Genomic DNA, 19,089 nt, shown 5'->3' with positions numbered 1-19,089 from the left:
CTAAACCATCCTAACTCTAATGATTGACATTAAATGTGAACTTGAAATACCTTGAACTAGACTTAATACATAGGTAGGTAGGTAGGTAGGTAGGTAGGTAGGTAGGTAGGTAGGTAGGTAGGTAGGTAGGTAGGTAGGTAGGTAGAAAACAATTGCCATTGATATCAATGAACATACAAACTTAAATTAAAAAAAAGGATGTTATGAAGCATATATTATGAATCATCAGAGATACCATCAGTCAGATAAAATGCCTAAACAATCCTAACTCCAATTAGTGACATTACATTACATTAGTGTGAACTTGAAATACCCTGCACTAGACTTAATAATTAGGTAGTAAGGTAACAAAGAATTGCCATTGATATCAATGAATTAAGATCCAGCATTTAAAAAGGTTATCTTCTCGTATTGTTCAAATAGTTTAATCAGGCTTGGCAGCATGACATCACTGCATCTTAACCCTTCAAATATTAGTATTTCCCCTATCCTTTATTTTAACATAGGAAACAACCTAACAAAAAGCAACTAATTGATTTGCATCTGAACCAGATCACTTTTTTTTTGTAGTCGTATCTTCAAAGGGTTGTGAACCACACCTCTCATATATGAACATGCACAATACAGGTCAGAGGAACTAGTTTGTTTCCAATAGTTCTGCATTGATTGGTGATTAAGAGTCCTCACCGTTATCTTCTGTCAAGGACAACACAGAAGTGTTCACCAAATAGTTTCAAGACAATGTGAAATTGAAATTGTTTCCTTTTTCAATTTTTTCTCTCTCTCTCTCTCTCTCTCTCTCTCTCCCCCTCTCTCTCTCCCTCTCCCTCTCTCTCCCTCTCTCCCTCCCTCCCCCTCTCCCTCTCCCTCTCTCTCTATCTCCCCTCTCTATCTCCCTCCCCCTCTCCCTCTCTCTCTCTCTCCCCTCTCTCTCCCCCCCCCCCCCCCCCCTCAGTGACTTGGCCTCCGTGCCGCCCGGTCCAGGCGGTCGATGGCCACGCTCTCGAAGGCGCTCCTCATCAGCGGGTGCTCCTCCAGCACCTCGTTGAAGCTGTCCACGCTCAGCGAGTACAGGCGGCAGTACGTCTCGGCCCGGACGCTCGCCGTCCGCCGACCCCGCGTCAGCAGGCAGATCTCTGGAGCGGAGAACGGGGCGAGAGAGGAGGCCGCTTATACTAAATACTGTTTAATACTTAAGCCTGCATTATGTCACTCATCTACTGTTGACATTTACTCCATACCCCGACCCCCACGGAAAAATTTCTGACAGTATTTGTTGTAGCTCAATTTATAGCTAGATTTTGCTATAATACATTATGTTGTTTGATACTTTTTGAGGTCTTATGTTTTTAGGTCTTTGTTGATATCGAAGTTATTTAATTTGATGCTGAAGGCAGAATGCACTTTGTTGAGACGTGTGATCTCGGTGTCCCTCAGTTGTAAACAAATCTTTTTGTATTGACTAACCTTATCTTTTTTTCATTACTACTGCTACCCTGCGCTCTCTGAAATTACTTTTTTAAGAGACTCGGTCAGTACATCATTGTTTTCGTACTTCCTCCCAGTTTGACTGTATGATTTGAATCGTCCTCAGCCTCCCAGTGTCTTGCGAATGAGTGAATGTAAACTTTAATGTTATACTAAAAAAGATATTATACTCTGGTAGTTCAAGAACGAGGGCTTTGGACGGAGATGACCGCTGCAGTAAAGTAACCCAAACATTCAATGAGTGAATGAATAAACAAAAGTTCATAAAATATGAACATAAAGAGAAATAAATAATGAAAATGAAAATAATATATGTACTTTTTTAATATAGGCAATGCAACTTATCCTTCCTGAAAAGAACGTTTTATTTGTGGTCAACCTACCCCCAAAATACGCCCCGTCGTTCAGCTGCAGCGGCTTCCCGCCACGCGGGAGCACGGTGAGACAGCCGTGCTGGACGAAGTACATCTTCCGACCAAGTGTTCCCTCCCGTATGACCAGGTCCCCTGGCTGAAAGACCTCGAACTGCAGCTTGGTCAGGATCACTGTCACAAAGTGAGGGTCGGTATTGGCAAACAGCGGCATGTTGGCCACCAGTCCACGGCAGTTGAAGCTGACGATCTCCTGGTGGTGAGAATAAAAACAGAAGGAGGAGATTAGGATGAAGGGATGACAGCGGTGGATTTAAAAGCTGTGGTTTTTATCAGTACTTTTAAGGCATTGAGATGACGCAATGCTATGTTTTTTTTAATACATTTTTGGATGGATTCGATTCCAAACTGGATTCCAAGAGTAATCAAACAGTATGCAAATGTATGAATTGCAGTTATCGAACTACATGTAGCTGATAACGAGAGATCTATTTTATAGCATAATGCTTGTTACAGAATGTATCATAATATCAAAGAGTATTGTGATAGTTTAAATGCCTGTAGTAGTTGTGTAGTAATATTGAAGCAAACATATCTATCTGAACTCATTGGAAGAGATATCTAATACTGGGGGATTGTGTATGTTGGTACAGATCTGTATGTATCCAATGCAGGGAGAGTATACAGTATGTGTGCATTAAAAGTATTTAAATTTTATGTCGCTTTTGATAAGAAGCTTTAGAGAAAGCTCACCTCTTTGAGCGGATCGCTAAGCTCTCCAAGGATGCTGTCCTCGTTAAAGATTTTGCCTTGGAATCGATGTTCGTAGTAATCGTGAATCCTCTGTCTCACATCCGCCGGAAGTTTATGAAAGGACATGTACTGTTCCACCTGTTTGTACTGAAAACATTGGGGAGAAACATGGATATTTCACACTTTTTTCCATTCAAACATCGAAATACCAACACGGTTCGGTCACATCAAGCACCATGTCTGTAGCATAATAATATATTTCATCCTTATTTAATTGATTTATCGAGCATGTGTTTGAGAAAAGCACTTATAGAAAGGGATCATATAACTCCCTTTTTGTCATATTTCTCTTTGGAACCAGGTTAATTTAGAGCCAAAATAGACACCTTATCCTGGTACTGTCGGCGAGATGCATCCAAGGACTGGACCAGGTTGGTGGCATGGCCCAGGAACATGGCGTAGCAGGTGGCTCCAACGATCATGCTCATGATGGTCATCCACACATCGCTCATACCCTCGGGAGGATGGGCACCGTATCCTATACAAAGCATGTGGCTCATGGCCATGAACAATGCATAGGAATACTGGAGGTGCCATGTGGAATTCTGGGACAGGGGAGAAGGGAGAGGGAAGATGGGAAATGGTGTCAAATTCAGAAGGAAAATAAAAAGGAGCAGCTTTTTTTATTCACGGACAGTGTAGTACAATAAAGTACAACTCCTTCCCTCCTCCTCCTCCTTCTCCCCCTCTCATCCTCCTCCCCCTCTTTCTCTCCTATGACCTCCTCACCTCAAAATTGAACATGATTGATAAATACTACAATAAAGTGAACTTATATCATAAAATGGAATTAACCATACATAATCAATATAAGGAGGACTTTTGTGAATGTGGACGAAAGGGCATGCACTCACCACCAGGTTGTTCTTGACCACCCAGCAGTCGGGAGGGAAGTCCTGTAGCATGGGCACCATGAAGGCCATACAGCCGTCCCAGTGGCACAGCAGCAGCATCATGCCAATCAGGTTCACTATCCGCACCACAGCACTGGCCAGGTCATAGGTCATGTGGAAAATCTAAACGGAACATCACATACCGGAAAAACACGGAGTTATGTTTTTAAGCGAGGAAGGTTTGGTTAGCATGATGTGGGCCCTCCAACAAAGGGGAAGTGGGTCAGACCATTGTACTTTAGTTTCGACATAGACAACAAAAAATTGCCATTTCATTGAAGCCAATGAGTACCGAAAGCAACAACGTCTCTCCCTCTCTGCAAGACTTCCTAAAAGCCAAGGCTTCCACTGTATCCAACTGAATACCCTTACACCCTTACCTTTCCCTTTTGAATGACAAAGGAGGAGCTACTGAGCCTATGCTTATTGTTTTCTTGGATTTATCATATCGTTAACGTTTTTATGTCCTTAACGATGTCCGTTGTATAGAGTTGGTCATTTGGTCACAGTTGTTGTCAATGTTAACTGTCTACACCGTTCCACCGTCGCAAGACAAACTGAAGACTCTGCTCTGATCTGTGTTCTTCTCTCCTGGATGCGTCTACAGAGGCTCTGCGCTGCCCTCACCTCTTCCCACTGGTGGATGTAGCGGATGAGCCGCGAGAGGCGCAGCAGCCGCAGCAGACTGAGGATCTTGGTGAAGCGTACGATGCGGAGGGCGCGCGCCGTGCGGTACACGTCCGTCGACTCCAGCCGGGACTCGATGTCCACGATGAGGAAGATGTAGTCGACGGGGATGGAGGAGATGAAGTCCACCACGAACCAGGAGCGCAGGTACTGGGACCGGATCTCCCTGGGGTCCAGCACGATGTGGCCGTCCTCCCCCGGGATCCCCGTGCGGAAGTTGAAGATCAGGTCCAGCAGGAAGAGGGTGTCGGAGATGACGTTGAAGGTGATCCAAGGCGGAGTGTTCTGGTCCTCGAAGAAGGTGATGCCCCAGGGCAGGATCACCAGGTTGCTCATCATCAACAGCAGCATCACCAGGTCCCAGTAGAACCTGCGGAGCGGCAGGGCTGTTGACAGGGTGGGCTGAGGCTACACTTATAAGGGTGCACTCAGCGAACAGTCATGTCTATAAACTCGTACTCATCAATAACAATAAACTATTCTACCCTTGAGAATGGGTGCTCTGGTCAAGCAGGCTATTTGTCAGAAGCACAACCTGTAGTCAATTAGGTAGCCTATTCCTGATTAAGCGGAACTTGCATAACGACCAAATGCATGGGAGGAAGACATTAAAGATTGATGAAACGTCTGGTCCTTCATACAACCATTCTAGGGGACACAGGAATTTTGATGCCTGTGTGTGTGTGTGTGTGTGTGTGTGTGTGTGTGTGTGTGTGTGTGTGTGTGTGTGTGTGTGTGCGGTGCCCTATATGGGGAAGCAGATAAAACAGATGCCCTGTCGTGTAATTTGCTGAACCGCTCATTATCTGCCCTCATGTTATACAAGCCCCATTGTCTCCTTTAGGTTTCCAATGTCTTGCAATACATTATTAACACAGGGTTAGGGTTTCCACAGTTGTCAGTCTTTCCACTTAAGTGTCAATCACAAAGCAGTTGGGATCCCCTCAAGCCCACCCGTTTCTCAGGATCCCTAGCTGCATGTCACCAGAGTCCTAACCCTGCAACAAGCTCTGTCCCGCCCCCAGATAAGTGGTTGCATCCCACAAATCACTTCAAATCATCAATGGCCATGGAGCGTGGTGCCGTATGTGTCAGTGGGATTCTTTCTTCACTCCTCAATCCCAGGATCTACCTGAAGAAATGCAGATAACACACAGCTGATCTGCTTGAAAGGGACGTTTCCAACAGAAGGTGGAAGGAAATAGGCCCATATTAATCTCACCCTTAACCGCCTCTGCAGTTATGACATAATACAGCAAGATTGGAATTACAGGGACACCTGGAGGCGGTAATCCCTCACGTGGATTTATACCGTCTGTCGGGCTTGGACCACAACATGTCAAAATAATAATGTTTAAATCTTACAGCAGCCCCTGTTACAGCCAATCAGCAGAATAAGCAAATAAGTCATCTGTTGGAGGAGCTATTGTTTAATTACAATAGTCCTACTAACAGCATAGTTTCAATGGTAATGTTATTAATGCAAAGATCTATGTTTTTTCCTTCATTAAATGTTAGACAAGGGTACAGTTAATCCAGATTATACTGTATCACTGATCAAATCCCTTCAGCGCATTAACATGTTCAAAACCAGCTGCCATTGCAGACATGTCCTTAAAATGAGCTTGTCCAAGTAGTTTCCTTGATGCTTGAAAGATGGCAATGTGTAGCCTATAGAAGGAACATGGAAGAGCATTGATTATATGCTGTGGTGGGCCTATTTTTTCTAAAGATACATTTAAACAAGTTCAACGTCGAGGAACCTAATTTAAGAAGGTTAGGATTTAGTTAGTTTTGTTAGTTTAGTTTTGTTTTTTCGGGGTGGGGGAAATAGTTCATTATTTCCGTTACCTGAAGTCACTGTAGGGGTGGATAATCCACACTCCAAAGGATTTAACCCTAGCTTGCTCGGCCGCTACACCTCTCTGACTGCCAAACATACGCAGGGAAAACTTGTTGACACCTGGCTGCAGCATGGAGCCGAACTGCCGCTGGAAGAAAGTCGATTGGTCGGCATATGGTTCATCGTCCACACCTGCCTGGGACTGAGCGCCCACACCAAGGGAGGTCTCCTCTGCTTTCGGCGTGGTTAAATTGGTGCTAGTTATGTCCGGTTCCTCAGGCGTGAGGAGGCCGTCGGGGTCCGCGGTGTATTCGTCGTTGTGAGTTTGGACCAGGGTAAACAGCGTCTTGGTCACGTCACTGATGGCCGGTTCTGCCGTCTTCCGGGAGGCCTGGGAGGCCGACCTCCAGGCGGAGAAGCGGAGGCTGCTCCAACTGCTGCGGTGTCTGGTTGGCTCCACGGTCGCCCTACAAGAGGGGTTCTCCCAGGCGCTCTGATGTCCGTCTAAACCTTGATTGGGGCTATTCATTTTTTATTTAACAATGTAAAAGTTGTTAGAAGTAGAAAAAGACTACATTTCAATCGCAGCCAAATTTACTGACACGTTAGAAACACTTCAGAGGAGATCTTCCGTTTCCAAGGTTCTGCCCGGTTCCGTTGGAGAAAACGTTTTTAGTCCACGCATTGCGGTAAAATTCACACATGTTCTTAGAAAAATATAATCTAAAACGTCCTCCATTAATATTTAACACACACCAAACTCTCCAACGGCCGGGGCGGCAGGTTGTGCGCTCGGTGCGTAGTCTCCTGTCTGGATCAGGCCAACTCAACACCAGCAGCAGAGCTTAATCAGCGGAATAATCGGCTTGTTGGTATACATAAGCGTCCGCACTCCTCTCGCTCTCGCTGTAGTAGCCTGCCATGGAGGAAGAGGTCAGCTTGAACTAAGCAGGTTTACCTGAACAGCAGGTGAAGCGCCACCACTCATTTCAGCTGGTGGGCAGGGAGAGGGGGGTCAATAGGCTATAGAATGGGAAGGGAAATAAAACAAACCAACAATGAAATGCATTCCTTCGTCTTCTTGTGTGTACACATGTGTTTTCAAATGTGCGCTGATTTATCAAATGATAAATGATACTAAAATGCCCAGTTTTAAATATTACAATCAAATACAGTAGGACTACGTTCTGCATAGGGACAAATACTGCAATCACCTCATTCTCATGGAACAGATAGAATAGATGGTAGGAAGCTCAGGTAAGGGGACTGAGGTGATTGCTGGTGGGAGAGAGTGGTCTCTCTAAGTTAAGAAGTATTTTAACGTTCAGCCTGCAAAAGTAGGCCTACTAGTAGTAGCCTACTCAGTTATCCCGGACGCGCGCAGACACTACGATACGCGAACACGTCATTAATAAACACCCAAGTCACGACGCTTAGCAACCGGACACGCTTACCTATGAAGGTATTATTGTAGCAAAAGTCTCAAGCATGCGTACACTAAAGTCACAAATGCGTAACTAAAGTCACAAATGCGTAACAGTAAAGTCACAAATGCGTAACTAAAGTCACAAATGCGTAACAGTAAAGTCACAAATGCGTAACTACAGTCACAAATGCGTAACTAAAGTCACAAATGTGTAACTAAAGTCACAAATGCGTAACAGTAAAGTCACAAATGCGTACCTAAAGTCACAAATGAGTAACTAAAGTCACAAATGCGTAACTAAAGTCACAAATGTGTAACAGTAAAGTTGAAGTCGTAAATATTTATTCTACCATTGTCAACACGAAATAGGGTCTACGAGTTCACAAATCCTTTGTTACGGGTGCACGTCCATCGATACGACTGCACGAATCTGCTGCTACTCTTGTGAACACGACTCTTTTTCTTGTGGGTACGACTCTCTTTTTCCTGTGAGTACTTTTGCTACACGCCTAGGTGGTATATGTGTAGCAAAAGTCATTCGTATGACGTAGAGCGTCCGTGGGCGGGACAAAATTGCATAAACCAATGAAAGTCGCCGGCAGGGGATGCACTTTTCAAACTACACTGGGACCAGTCCAAGATTCCACCTCTTCATTTCTGGAATCTTGACAAGTTCACAGAAGAGAAGACGGCATCCTACACGTCAAAGGTGGGTATCTTAAATTATGTTAAATTTCAGTTCAACTGAATTCCCCCCAAAGTAGGCTATTGCATTAACATGCCGCCAGTGTCATTCAATGTATTATAATGGTCGCCATAATATATAATAATATGTTCAGAAATGTCTCGGATCGGCCTACTGCACCGCCTTTGTGAATTTAATTCCCCCCCCCCCCCCCCCATCTTTCGAAAAATAGTTTAAATCCCATATTCATACATTTAAATTTTAACTGGCTGACTAGGAAACTATATGAGATAATACAGGGGAAAATCAAAAATAAATACACAATAACACTTAGTTTCACTGAGTTCCAACAAAATGTAGCATAGAGCGCTCCCTACTTTATTGATTATCAATGGGTGAGACTGTAGCGAATGAGGCGCGATAAGAAGTGTGAAGTTGCCCCCATCCCCCAAATAATTTGAAAATAGGTGGAAGCGTGTGTGCTAGTTTGTGCTGGCAAATTAAACGTTTGTGCTCAAACCATTCTGGAGATATTTAGCATGTAATATCTCCACGTAAACCGATTTGGTTTTTAAGATAGGCCTATACACCTTAGTCCGACAAAAATTGGACCGAATTGGGTTTCTCATAGTCGGATTAAGACCCCTAGATTATTCAATTGATGTCGCATTAACCGTGTTTCAATCGGATTGGAATTCGATTTTGCGTTCGGGGTAGGCCCGAGACCGGGGCCTACCCCGGGGGCCCGGGGCCGTGAGCCTTAAGTAGCCGATAGTCGTGTTTGCGCCGTCGTAAAACGAGAAACGGCGATTTATTAAAAAAAGGTGGCGAAGAAGATGATGGAAGCCGGTGTCGTGCCAATGTAATTACCATGTAGTTAAAATGTACCCGATAAGAAGAGTATCCCCGGAAGCGGGATGCATGCATCGAGTGCATGCGCGCTTCGATTTCACCCCGTTCACCCAAGACTAAAAAGGCTAAAATAAAAGTAGATGTTTTTCTAAATGTTGGTCATCAACGAGTAGAATGAATGAATGAACGAATGTTGAATATGGGATTTAAACTATTTTTCGAAAGATGGGGGGGGGGGGGGGGGGAATTAAATTCACAAAGGCGGTGCAGTAGGCCGATCCGAGACATTTCTGAACATATTATTATATACGTGCTGGTCATATTATTAGAATATCATGAAAAAGTTGATTTATTTCATTAATTCCATTTAGAAAGTCAAACCTGTAGAATGTATACATTCATTCCAAACAGACTGATACATTATAAGTGTTTTTTGCCAAAAAGAAGATGATTATAGCTGACAACCAATGAAAACCCTAAATTCAACATCTCAGAAAATTAGAATATGGTGAAAAGGTCAGATATTGAAGACACCTGGTGCCACACTCTTATTAGCTAACTAACTCAAAACACCTGGAAAAGCCTTTAAATGGTCTCTCGTTTTGATTCTGTATGACACACAATCATGGGGAAGACTGCTGACTTGACAACTGTCCAAAAGATGACCATTGATACTTTAAAGAAGGAGGGCAAGACACAAAAGGTCATTGCCAAAGAGGTTGGATGTTCCCAGAGCTCTGTGTCCAAGCACATTAATAGAGAGGCGAAGGGAAGAAAAAGATGTGGTAGAAAAGAGTGTACAAGCAAGAGGGATAAACGCGCCCTGGAGAGGATTGTCAAACAAAACCGATTCAAAAATGTGGGGGAGATCCACAAAGAGTGGACTGTAGCTGGAGTCAGTGCTTCAAGAAGCACCACACACCGACGTATGCAAGATATGGGCTTCAGCTGTCGCATTCCTCGTGTAAAGCCACTCTTGAATAAGAGACAACGTCAAAAGCGTCTCGCCTGGGCTCAAGACAAAAAGGACTGGACTGCTGCTGAGTGGTCCAAAGTTATGTTTTCAGATGAAAGTAAATTTTGTATCTCCTTTGGAAAACAAGGTCCCAGAGTCTGGAGGAAGACAGGAGAGGCACAGAATCCACGTTGCCTGAAGTCCAGTGTAAAATTTCCACAGTCAGTAATGGTCTGGGATGCCATGTCATCTGCTGCTGTTGGTCCACTGTGTTTCCTGAGGTCCAGGGTCTATGCAGCAGTCTACCAGGAAGTTTTAGAACACTTTATGCTGCCTGCCGCGGACCAACTTTATGGAGGTGACGATTTCATTTTCCAACATGACTTGGCACCTGCACACAGTGCCAAATCTACCAGTACCTGGTTTAAGGACCATGGTATCCCTCTTCTTGATTGGCCTGCAAACTCACCTGACCTTAACCCCATAGAAAACCTATGGGGTATTGTGAAGCGGAAGATGCGAGATGCCAGACCCAACAATGCTGAAGAGCTGAAGGCCACTATTAAAGCAACCTGGGCTTTCATAACACCTGAGGAGTGCAACAGACTGGTCGACTCCATGCCACGCCGTATTGCTGCAGCAATTCAGGCAAAAGGAGCTGCAACTAAGTATTGATTGCCATACATGCTGAAACTTTCCATGTTCATACTTTTCAGTTGGCCCACATTTCTAAAAAATCATTTTTTGTACTAGTCGTAACTAATATTCTAATTTTCTGAGATACTGAATTTGGGATTTTCAGTAATTGTCAGTACTAATCATCCAAATTAAAAGAAATAAACATTTCAAATATATCACTCTGTGTGTAATGAATTGATATAATATGTAAGTTTCACGTTCTGAATATAATTACTGAAATAAATCAACTTTTTCATGATATTCTAATAATTTGACCAGCACCTGTATTATGGCGACCATTATAATACATTGAATGACACTGGCGGCATGTTAATGCAATAGCCTACTTTGGGGGGAATTCAGTTGAACTGAAATTTAACATAATTTAAGATACCCACCTTTGACGTGTAGGATGCCGTCTTCTCTTCTGTGAACTTGTCAAGATTCCAGAAATGAAGAGGTGGAATCTTGGACTGGTCCCAGTGTAGTTTGAAAAGTGCATCCCCTGCCGGCGACTTTCATTGGTTTATGCAATTTTGCCCCGCCCACGGACGCTCTACGTCATACGAATGACTTTTGCTACACATATACCACCTAGGCGTGTAGCAAAAGTACTCACAGGAAAAAGAGAGTCGTACCCACAAGAAAAAGAGTCGTGTTCACAAGAGTAGCAGCAGATTCGTGCAGTCGTATCGATGGACGTGCACCCGTAACAAAGGATTTGTGAACTCGTAGCCCCTATTTCGTGTTGACAATGGTAGAATAAATATTTACGACTTCAACTTTACTGTTACACATTTGTGACTTTTTATTTACGCATTTGTGACTTTAGTTACGCATTTGTGACTTTAGGTACGCATTTGTGACTTTACTGTTACGCATTTGTGACTTTAGTTACACATTTGTGACTTTAGTTACGCATTTGTGACTGTAGTTACGCATTTGTGACTTTACTGTTACGCATTTGTGACTTTAGTTACGCATTTGTGACTTTACTGTTACGCATTTGTGACTTTAGTTACGCATTTGTGACGTTAGTGTACGCATGCTTGAGACTTTTGCTACAATAATACCTTCATACTTACCGGACTACTTTTACGGAGTGGTAACAAAGACGTGAATCAGGCAATAAATCCACTTTCCTTGACAGCGGTCAAGTTCGGTGTGCTTAAAAGTACCGACTGAGCTCAGTGGACCAATTGCGAACTACTGCGGCTGGACCGCAATCTATTCGGAATAAGTGTATACATGGCGATTAAAACGGACTACCTCTTCTATTCGGCATAGAATCAACAGATAATTGTATTCCGAATGAGGCGTATAGATGATCATGTTCTGTTCCGCATAAATTTCTATGCGGAACAGATGTGTCCATGTAAACGCGGCTTGAAAAACGTCCACACCGCAGACATATTGGCGCTTATCCAGACAAGCGTGTGCTGGCTGCGCTTTTTGTTTGCGGCGTCACAAATGTCTTTTTCGGCCGTATTGTTTCGGTGATAAAAGTATTTCGGCCGAAAACCGAAAAAAAAACGCTTTTGGGCCATTTTCGGCCGAAAATGCGGTGCATCCCTAATCGTAACTAGCTCAATATTCAACGTTAACCTTCATTCAAACCATTTAATAAATCAACACACTTGTATCTTCAATAATCTGAAAAACGAATTTCAATTACCTTTATACTTTTTTCAGAATCACAGTTTTAGTTCATATCGGCTTCGTTTTCAGTTGGTCTCATTGATTTACGGAGGGCGTGCAGGCAGTGTTGCCTGATGCACACGTTCTCGCAGTTCGTTAGGACGAAACGCATTCTTGTTATCATCTGTAATTCTGCATGTATTTGATCAATTCATCAAGTTAATTAAGCTTTAGAGCAGTGACATCACTGTTTGACAAAAAGTGGCGAGCACCTTATCCATTAAAAATCATAATTGACTTGGTTCTTAACGTGTTTGACTGTACAGAAACCTTCTTTGAGCTAACCCCCCATGAGGCCGGGTAGGCCTACACTCTAGCTGGTGCCTTTGTGGAAACCTCCAATTTTGGAAGTATCTTCAACAAGGGCGTTCTGACAACGAGCAAACCTGAGATGGACATGACAACTACAAACTGCCGTTGCTACCTTCAACTTCATTGTTATTTTAACAATCTGCCTTTTCTTAGGTCTTTGTGGAAGTGCTCTTGCTGACAAGGAGGTCATTAAGATATTGAAGGAATGGCTTGAAGGTATGCCAAAATATATCACACATTGTATCACAATAGCAAACATGCTGTTTGTAACATGTTATCAGTATGTACTAACATATGTTTTCTTTAGGTGGGGAAAACATGAAGGCATAAAAGGACCACAAGGGTGTTCAGCATCTTTCTACTGTGGTAGACATTCAGCTCTGCCAGTACACCGGCTGTGACTCTGCTCCTCTGCTTCAGACCGCAAATGAACTGCTAGGTGACACTTAAATACAAATCAATACAATCATTTTCTCTATCGTTTTGCTGATATTGGTAAAATATTGTTGTTCATTGTAATTGGTGATTTCACTGTTTCCTATTGTGTACAGGAAGGAGGGGTTTGGATGGCTCTATGCTGCAATTGAACTTCGATGGGAAGAAAAGCAGAGACCAAAACGAACACATTCACACAGTCACTTCAGCTGTCAGACAGTCCTTTTTTGATTGGAACAAGGACTTGAAAAACCTTGAGGTTTCAGAGGAATTGGTTGTTTTTGTGAAGGTCATTGATAAAGTTAATGAGAAGTCACCAGATAATCTAGTTGGAGGTCATCTATCCATCCATCCCTCCATCTATCCATCCATCCATCCATCTTTATATCAATCAATTAATTATTTTTTGTGTGGTGCAGGTCGCAGCAATGTTGAAGAACATTTGAAGAAGTTGATCGACGGTGTCAAAAGTAAGTGTTACTTATTTTCTAAGTTTTTCATCAATTAAAGCAATCATTTGTTTATTATTTATTTATCAGGGGCAATGCACAACACCAGAATTAGCTTCAAACTAGTCTTCCTCTGTGGTCCATGGGTGGAGATACAATAATATAAGATACAATATGTCACGATGTACAAGCCCTGCAGGCATTTAAAGCTGGTTTGAGATTTGGAGTCTGATTTCCATGCAGTATGAGTTCCATCTTTGTATTGCTTTGATGGAGTAAAATGAGTCACCTGACTCTGGTATTCCTCCCCTGAGCGAGACTAGACGCCTTTTTAAGGGAGGAGGGGCAAGATCATTATATATAATATAATGATGTTACCATAAATACAATGTTGATGTTGACGTTTCTTTAGAAGAGGCAGTGGCGTTGCAGAGCCATGCTGGGCCGAGGTTAATGCTCCAGGTGTTAGAACTGTACTACTGCATCGTCAGAGGAGAGGACTCGACTGATTTGGTGGTTGAGTTGAATACCCTTCTCAAAGGTACCATCTGCCAGGGCCTTCAACTTAGAACTTACTCATATTTCTAGTCTTAGAATCTTGAACCTAGATCTTGAGATCAATCCATTTTTTTGTTGTGTGAATACCTGTCAATTATATTACATTTTGCAATCCAAGCAAATGCATGATGAAATTATTTGTTGCATTAGTACAATTCTCATTTTTTTATAAATGCTGTAGGTAAGAAGACGGTGAGCGGTAGAGATTTGATGATCAACAAAAATTAGTTGCTCAAAGCAGATCTAATGTCCAGGAAGAAATTGGCACTTGGACAGTCGTTGGAAATTTGCAATTCGTTCTTCAGTTGGTTTCCAGACTTGAAGAATGGTACAAATCTACTGTTTGCAGTATTTTTTAGTTGTATTCCTCATTGAAGCAAATCCAATGAATTGCAGTGAAACATTTCAATATTCTATTGCTTTGTTTTCAAAGCGATCTGGGATTACATTGTCAGGAAAATATTGAAATTGGTGTTGCTTACGTTCTGGATTTGGGGAACCAATTATAATTACCTCTACAGCGTGAACGGTAGGCCTTCAGGGTTTATGATGTGTTCTTTGAAATCAATGCAGCGAAGTGTATTTTCATTCACGGTTGACCAAAGATATTGCATGTATTTTAGACATGGACTAACATATTTCCTGTTTTGATTTAAGCTCCACATATCGACCAAAGTCTTCTGACGAGTGAAACCACTCACTTTGAGGACGCCGGTTTGCTAGTCAACTCTCCCTACATGAGTGCACTGAGAGCTGAGCGAGAAATAGATCTGATCATCTCCTTTGACTTCAGTGAAGGAAATCCAATGGAGGTAAGAAGTCCACACCTGAAGAACATTCAAATCCCTGGCAGAAAATAGCAGAGGGGATGGAGAAGATAAAACAAATGTGCTTGCTTAAACTCCCCACATGCAAAAAGGTGTTACTCTGTGATTGCAACGTTTTGTAATATATAATCAGTGAATATCATAATATTAAGAACCACCTGTTTCAACCCGCTCAATGCAAGTAAATCAAACAGAGTGATACACCATTTAGGCAATTCCCTTTTCATGTATTTGACAGTGAGGAAGTGAAATATTGGTTGAACAGACAACCTCTCCATGTAAAGATTAGATCAGTGGGTAACAAATATTGTGCTTGCAAGGTTGCAACCTGATTTACATATAAGTTTAATGCTGTAATACATCCATATCAAAATCTTTTTTGCTTACAGGTGAAATGGCTTGCTTTTATGCTAAGCTGCATTTATAAATTTTTATACCTATTCATTTCAGACTTTGACTGAAACAGCTAAACAGTGTAATGATTTGGGCATCTCCTTCCCAGCGATCAGTTACACAAACAGCGACAATAACTCTCCAAAGGGTTTCTATGTGTTCAAGGGGGTGAAGGAAGCCCCCACTGTAATCCACATTCCCTTATTCAACGTTGAAAACTGTGGTAGGTTATGATAAATTAAACAAACACTATTCATATTGAACCCAGTGTGTTCAATTCACTCAAATGTTGTCTGATGTGTTCAGAGTGCGATTTGGAGGCTTACAGAAAGAAGTATCGCACATTCCAGAAAGCTTACAGCCCAGAGATGATCGAGGATCTGATAAAGAAGGCCGGTGAAAACGTCTTAAACCACAAAGAGCGCCTGATGAAGGAGATCAAGGCCATTGTCCAGCAGAAGCACCAAAACAGATGTTGTTTACTCTAATTACTTAAATTGTTTTTCTGGAAATTGAAGTGTGGTGAAATATGCCTTAATCAAGGTACCTAGTATAGAGTAACGAATCGTAAACAATCGTAGACAGACATAGTATAATTGAAAAAAGAGTTGTGATTTAGTTTTCCGTGATTTACTTTTTTTCTTCAGTGCTTAAAATAAAAAAATCTTTATATCTATCACCAATAAAGAAGTGATCAGAAATGTATCATCATAAATTAATTTGAACAAATTGGGTTATTTTCAAATTGCGTCATTGCCATTTACTTACCGTACTAACAAGCACCTTCTTGGCATGAAGTTTGAAACACTGACAGAAAATGTCGCATGAATGTATGAACAAAATGGCCACACGTTCAACTTGCTCTTTAAAAAATCATAAGCATAGCCATAGCCATTTTCTTTGTACTGCAAAGAAGCCACCAGGTGACCCAGTCTGTCCACCACTACCCACGAACCCAACTATCAACAAAACATTAGGACATTTATTGAAAGCAAAGCATAACACAGCAAATTGAAAAAAGCCTTCCTCACTCTCTCCCTCCTTCCTCTATTCGTCCTCATGCTCCCTCTCTCATCACCCTTCTTATTTTTGTTTTCCTTGAAAGAATGCCGCCAACCATTATGGATTTGTCTTCTGCCTGAAGAGCCCCCCCTTCTCGCCCCCCACACACTTATAGACACACACACACACACACACACAAAACACACACACACAGACACACACACCCAGACATCCTCCCCTCACTCTATGGAAAAGTGGCAGACAAAAAGAAAGGCGGAAAGGTTTTAAAAACATGAGAAAAAGTGCCGTGTGAGTGAGGGAACCAGAGGAGGTTTCACGTTTGTGTGTGTGTGTGTGTGTGAGAGATGTGTTTGTGTGTGTGTGTGTGTGTGTTCTCATTTGAGTGTGTATTTGTGTGTGTGCGTGTGTGCGTGCATGTGTGTGTGTCTGAGTGTATGTGTCTCTGAAAGGGGGCAGATGACGGGGGAGGAAGGGAGGGTGGGCTGGAACGTGGGGGTCTTTCTTTTCTTTCTCTCCTTTTTCTTTCAAAGCTCCCTCAAAAACCGCAAGATCGTCCAGATTTCCCCTCACTGTAGGACAGGAGGAGGAGGAGGAGGAGGAGGAAGAGTAGGGGCGGCTGCTTGCAGGGAGGGAACACACACACACACACACACACTCTCACACACACACACGCACACGCACACAATACACACTGAAGTCTACACTTTATGACGCACATGTATATTACATCTGTAACCATATCTGGGTGAACATTACTTATTTGTGCCCAGTTATATCGAGGGGCCGGTCAGAGAGCGAGCGAATGATGTGCAGAACAAACACTGATGGGCGAAATTTTGTGATCTAAAAGCACGGTAACAATAACCATGCCTGAATCACCAACCCACACCAAGCTTCTACCATCAAAGCCCCTTTATGTATCACGCTACCTTTCACGTTTCCACTCTGCGGAAGATACTCATATGTGTGTGAAAGCGTACGGTTCGGTTTTCCACGGTTATTCGGTGGTGGTGGGAGTGGGGGCACATTATAATCCGACGTGTGATGTATTTAACTTGGGATTGGTAGAGCACTCTGACCCCATCTCTCCTCAAACTCAAACTCCGCCTCCAATCCCCCTCGAACTCCCCTCACCCGAGCCCCTCTCACAAGACCTCCCTGGCTTGGGGGTCCCCTATGTGACCACCACCACAGAAAAGCAGTTGAGGACAGGCGGGAAAGGGGTACTTTTGGTGTTGCTCACTGGCTGGGAAGAAGAAAGTGATGTGAGGGGGGTGGGGGTCTTTGGAGGTCACGTGCAATGAAAGGACCCGTTAGATACAGAGCATACAGTATGAACCCATTGTAAAATATCAGCCGCATGGCCTTTAAGCAATAAGGTAGTTGCTGCCTGTTTTATTGTAATGGAATACAACAATTTTGCATTTCCTGTTGCACAGTTTGACCAAATGAGCCACACGCCTATGAGAAGGGATAGCGTAAAAAAATGGTCTCTACAAATTAAATATGTTATTATTATTATTAAACCTTAGCACAAACATAATTCAGTTTAAAAAGAGGTACAAAAACCCTTTTTTGAACAGTATCGGGATGGGTGCAGGTGATTTTGAGTGTGACATTAGCTACGCTGATTGTATTGCGATAGGTGATTTGTTTTTTTTTGTTTTTGTTTGTTTGTTTATTTTTGTAAGTATTTGTGAGTATTGTATAAATACAAATACTTTGCTGCACATTGTGTAAATAGTTGTTTAGAACTGATAAATTCATAGCAGATAATTACGAGCAGTTGAATAAGGGTTTGGTAATGCTTCGAGCGATCTGATAGGTCCGAAAAAAAGTATTTCGAGCGATCTGATTGGTCGGAAAAATATACTTTTCAGAGCGATTAGATTGTTCGAAAAACCTGAGAAAGCCAGATTTGAATAATAATAATAATAATAATACATTTAATTTAGAGGCGCCTTTCAAGACACCCAAGGTCACCTTACAGAGCATATAGTCATCATACATTTTTTAAAAAGCAAGACATTGTGGAAAAAATAAATAAATAAATAAACATAAGCAATAAGAAATAAATAAAAAAAACAAAAAAACAATCAAAACAGTGATCAGTTAGACGTTGTGTGCGAGTTTCAACAAGTGAGTTTTGAGTTGTGACTTGAAGGTTGAAATGGTGTCTGACTGTTTTATGTGTGGGGGGAGGGAGTTCCAGAGCCTGGGTGCTGAACAGCTGAATGACCGGGCACCCATTGAAGTGAGTCGTGATGTGGGGATACATAGTAGTCCAGCAGAGGTTGAGCGGAGGGAGCGGGAGGGAGTGTATTCTTGGAGGAGGTCGCAGAGATAACTGGGGGCTAGGTTGTGGAGAGCTTTGTAGGTGAGGAGTAGGGTTTTGTATTGGATGCGGTAGTGTACTGGGAGCCAGTGAAGTTGAATGAGGACAGGGGTAATGTGGTCAGATGATTTGGTGCGGGTGATGATCCGGGCGGCTGAGTTCTGAATGATCTGCAGTCTGTTGATAAGTTTGGTGGGGAGTCCGGTGAGGAGGGCGTTGCAGTAGTCTATGCGTGATGTGACAAATGAGTGAACTAGGATTTCAGCGCTGGATTGGGTCAGTGATGGGCGGAGTCTGGCGATGTTGCGGAGGTGGAAGAATGCAGTCCGGGTGATGTTGTGAATATGGGGTGCGAATGAGAAGGTGTT

General features: G+C 42.7%; 2 protein-coding genes across 2 annotated transcripts; one reads left to right on the top strand and one right to left on the bottom strand.

Moving 5' to 3' along the window:
• Positions 1 to 951: 951 nt before the first annotated feature.
• Positions 952 to 7,520, bottom strand: hcn3 (hyperpolarization activated cyclic nucleotide-gated potassium channel 3). The gene is made up of 8 exons (XM_030347965.1): positions 7,310 to 7,520; positions 6,104 to 7,118; positions 4,193 to 4,622; positions 3,527 to 3,688; positions 2,999 to 3,217; positions 2,613 to 2,759; positions 1,872 to 2,112; positions 952 to 1,136 (listed from the first exon to the last, which is right to left on the bottom strand). The coding sequence occupies exons 2-8, from the start codon at positions 6,622 to 6,624 to the stop codon at positions 952 to 954; spliced, it is 1,905 nt and encodes a 634-aa protein (XP_030203825.1). The 5' UTR covers positions 6,625 to 7,118; positions 7,310 to 7,520.
• A 7,276-nt stretch (positions 7,521 to 14,796) lies between these two features.
• LOC115536237 (cytosolic phospholipase A2 gamma-like) lies at positions 14,797 to 15,960 on the top strand. The gene is made up of 3 exons (XM_030348001.1): positions 14,797 to 14,955; positions 15,421 to 15,586; positions 15,670 to 15,960. Exons 1-3 carry the CDS (start codon positions 14,881 to 14,883, stop codon positions 15,849 to 15,851), a joined length of 423 nt encoding a protein of 140 aa, XP_030203861.1. The 5' UTR covers positions 14,797 to 14,880; the 3' UTR covers positions 15,852 to 15,960.
• Positions 15,961 to 19,089: the final 3,129 nt, after the last annotated feature.

This window comes from Gadus morhua, chromosome 22 (genome assembly GCF_902167405.1).
Source record: "Gadus morhua chromosome 22, gadMor3.0, whole genome shotgun sequence".
Taxonomy (NCBI): Eukaryota; Metazoa; Chordata; class Actinopteri; order Gadiformes; family Gadidae; genus Gadus; species Gadus morhua.
This window is presented reverse-complemented; position numbering and strand designations above follow the sequence as displayed.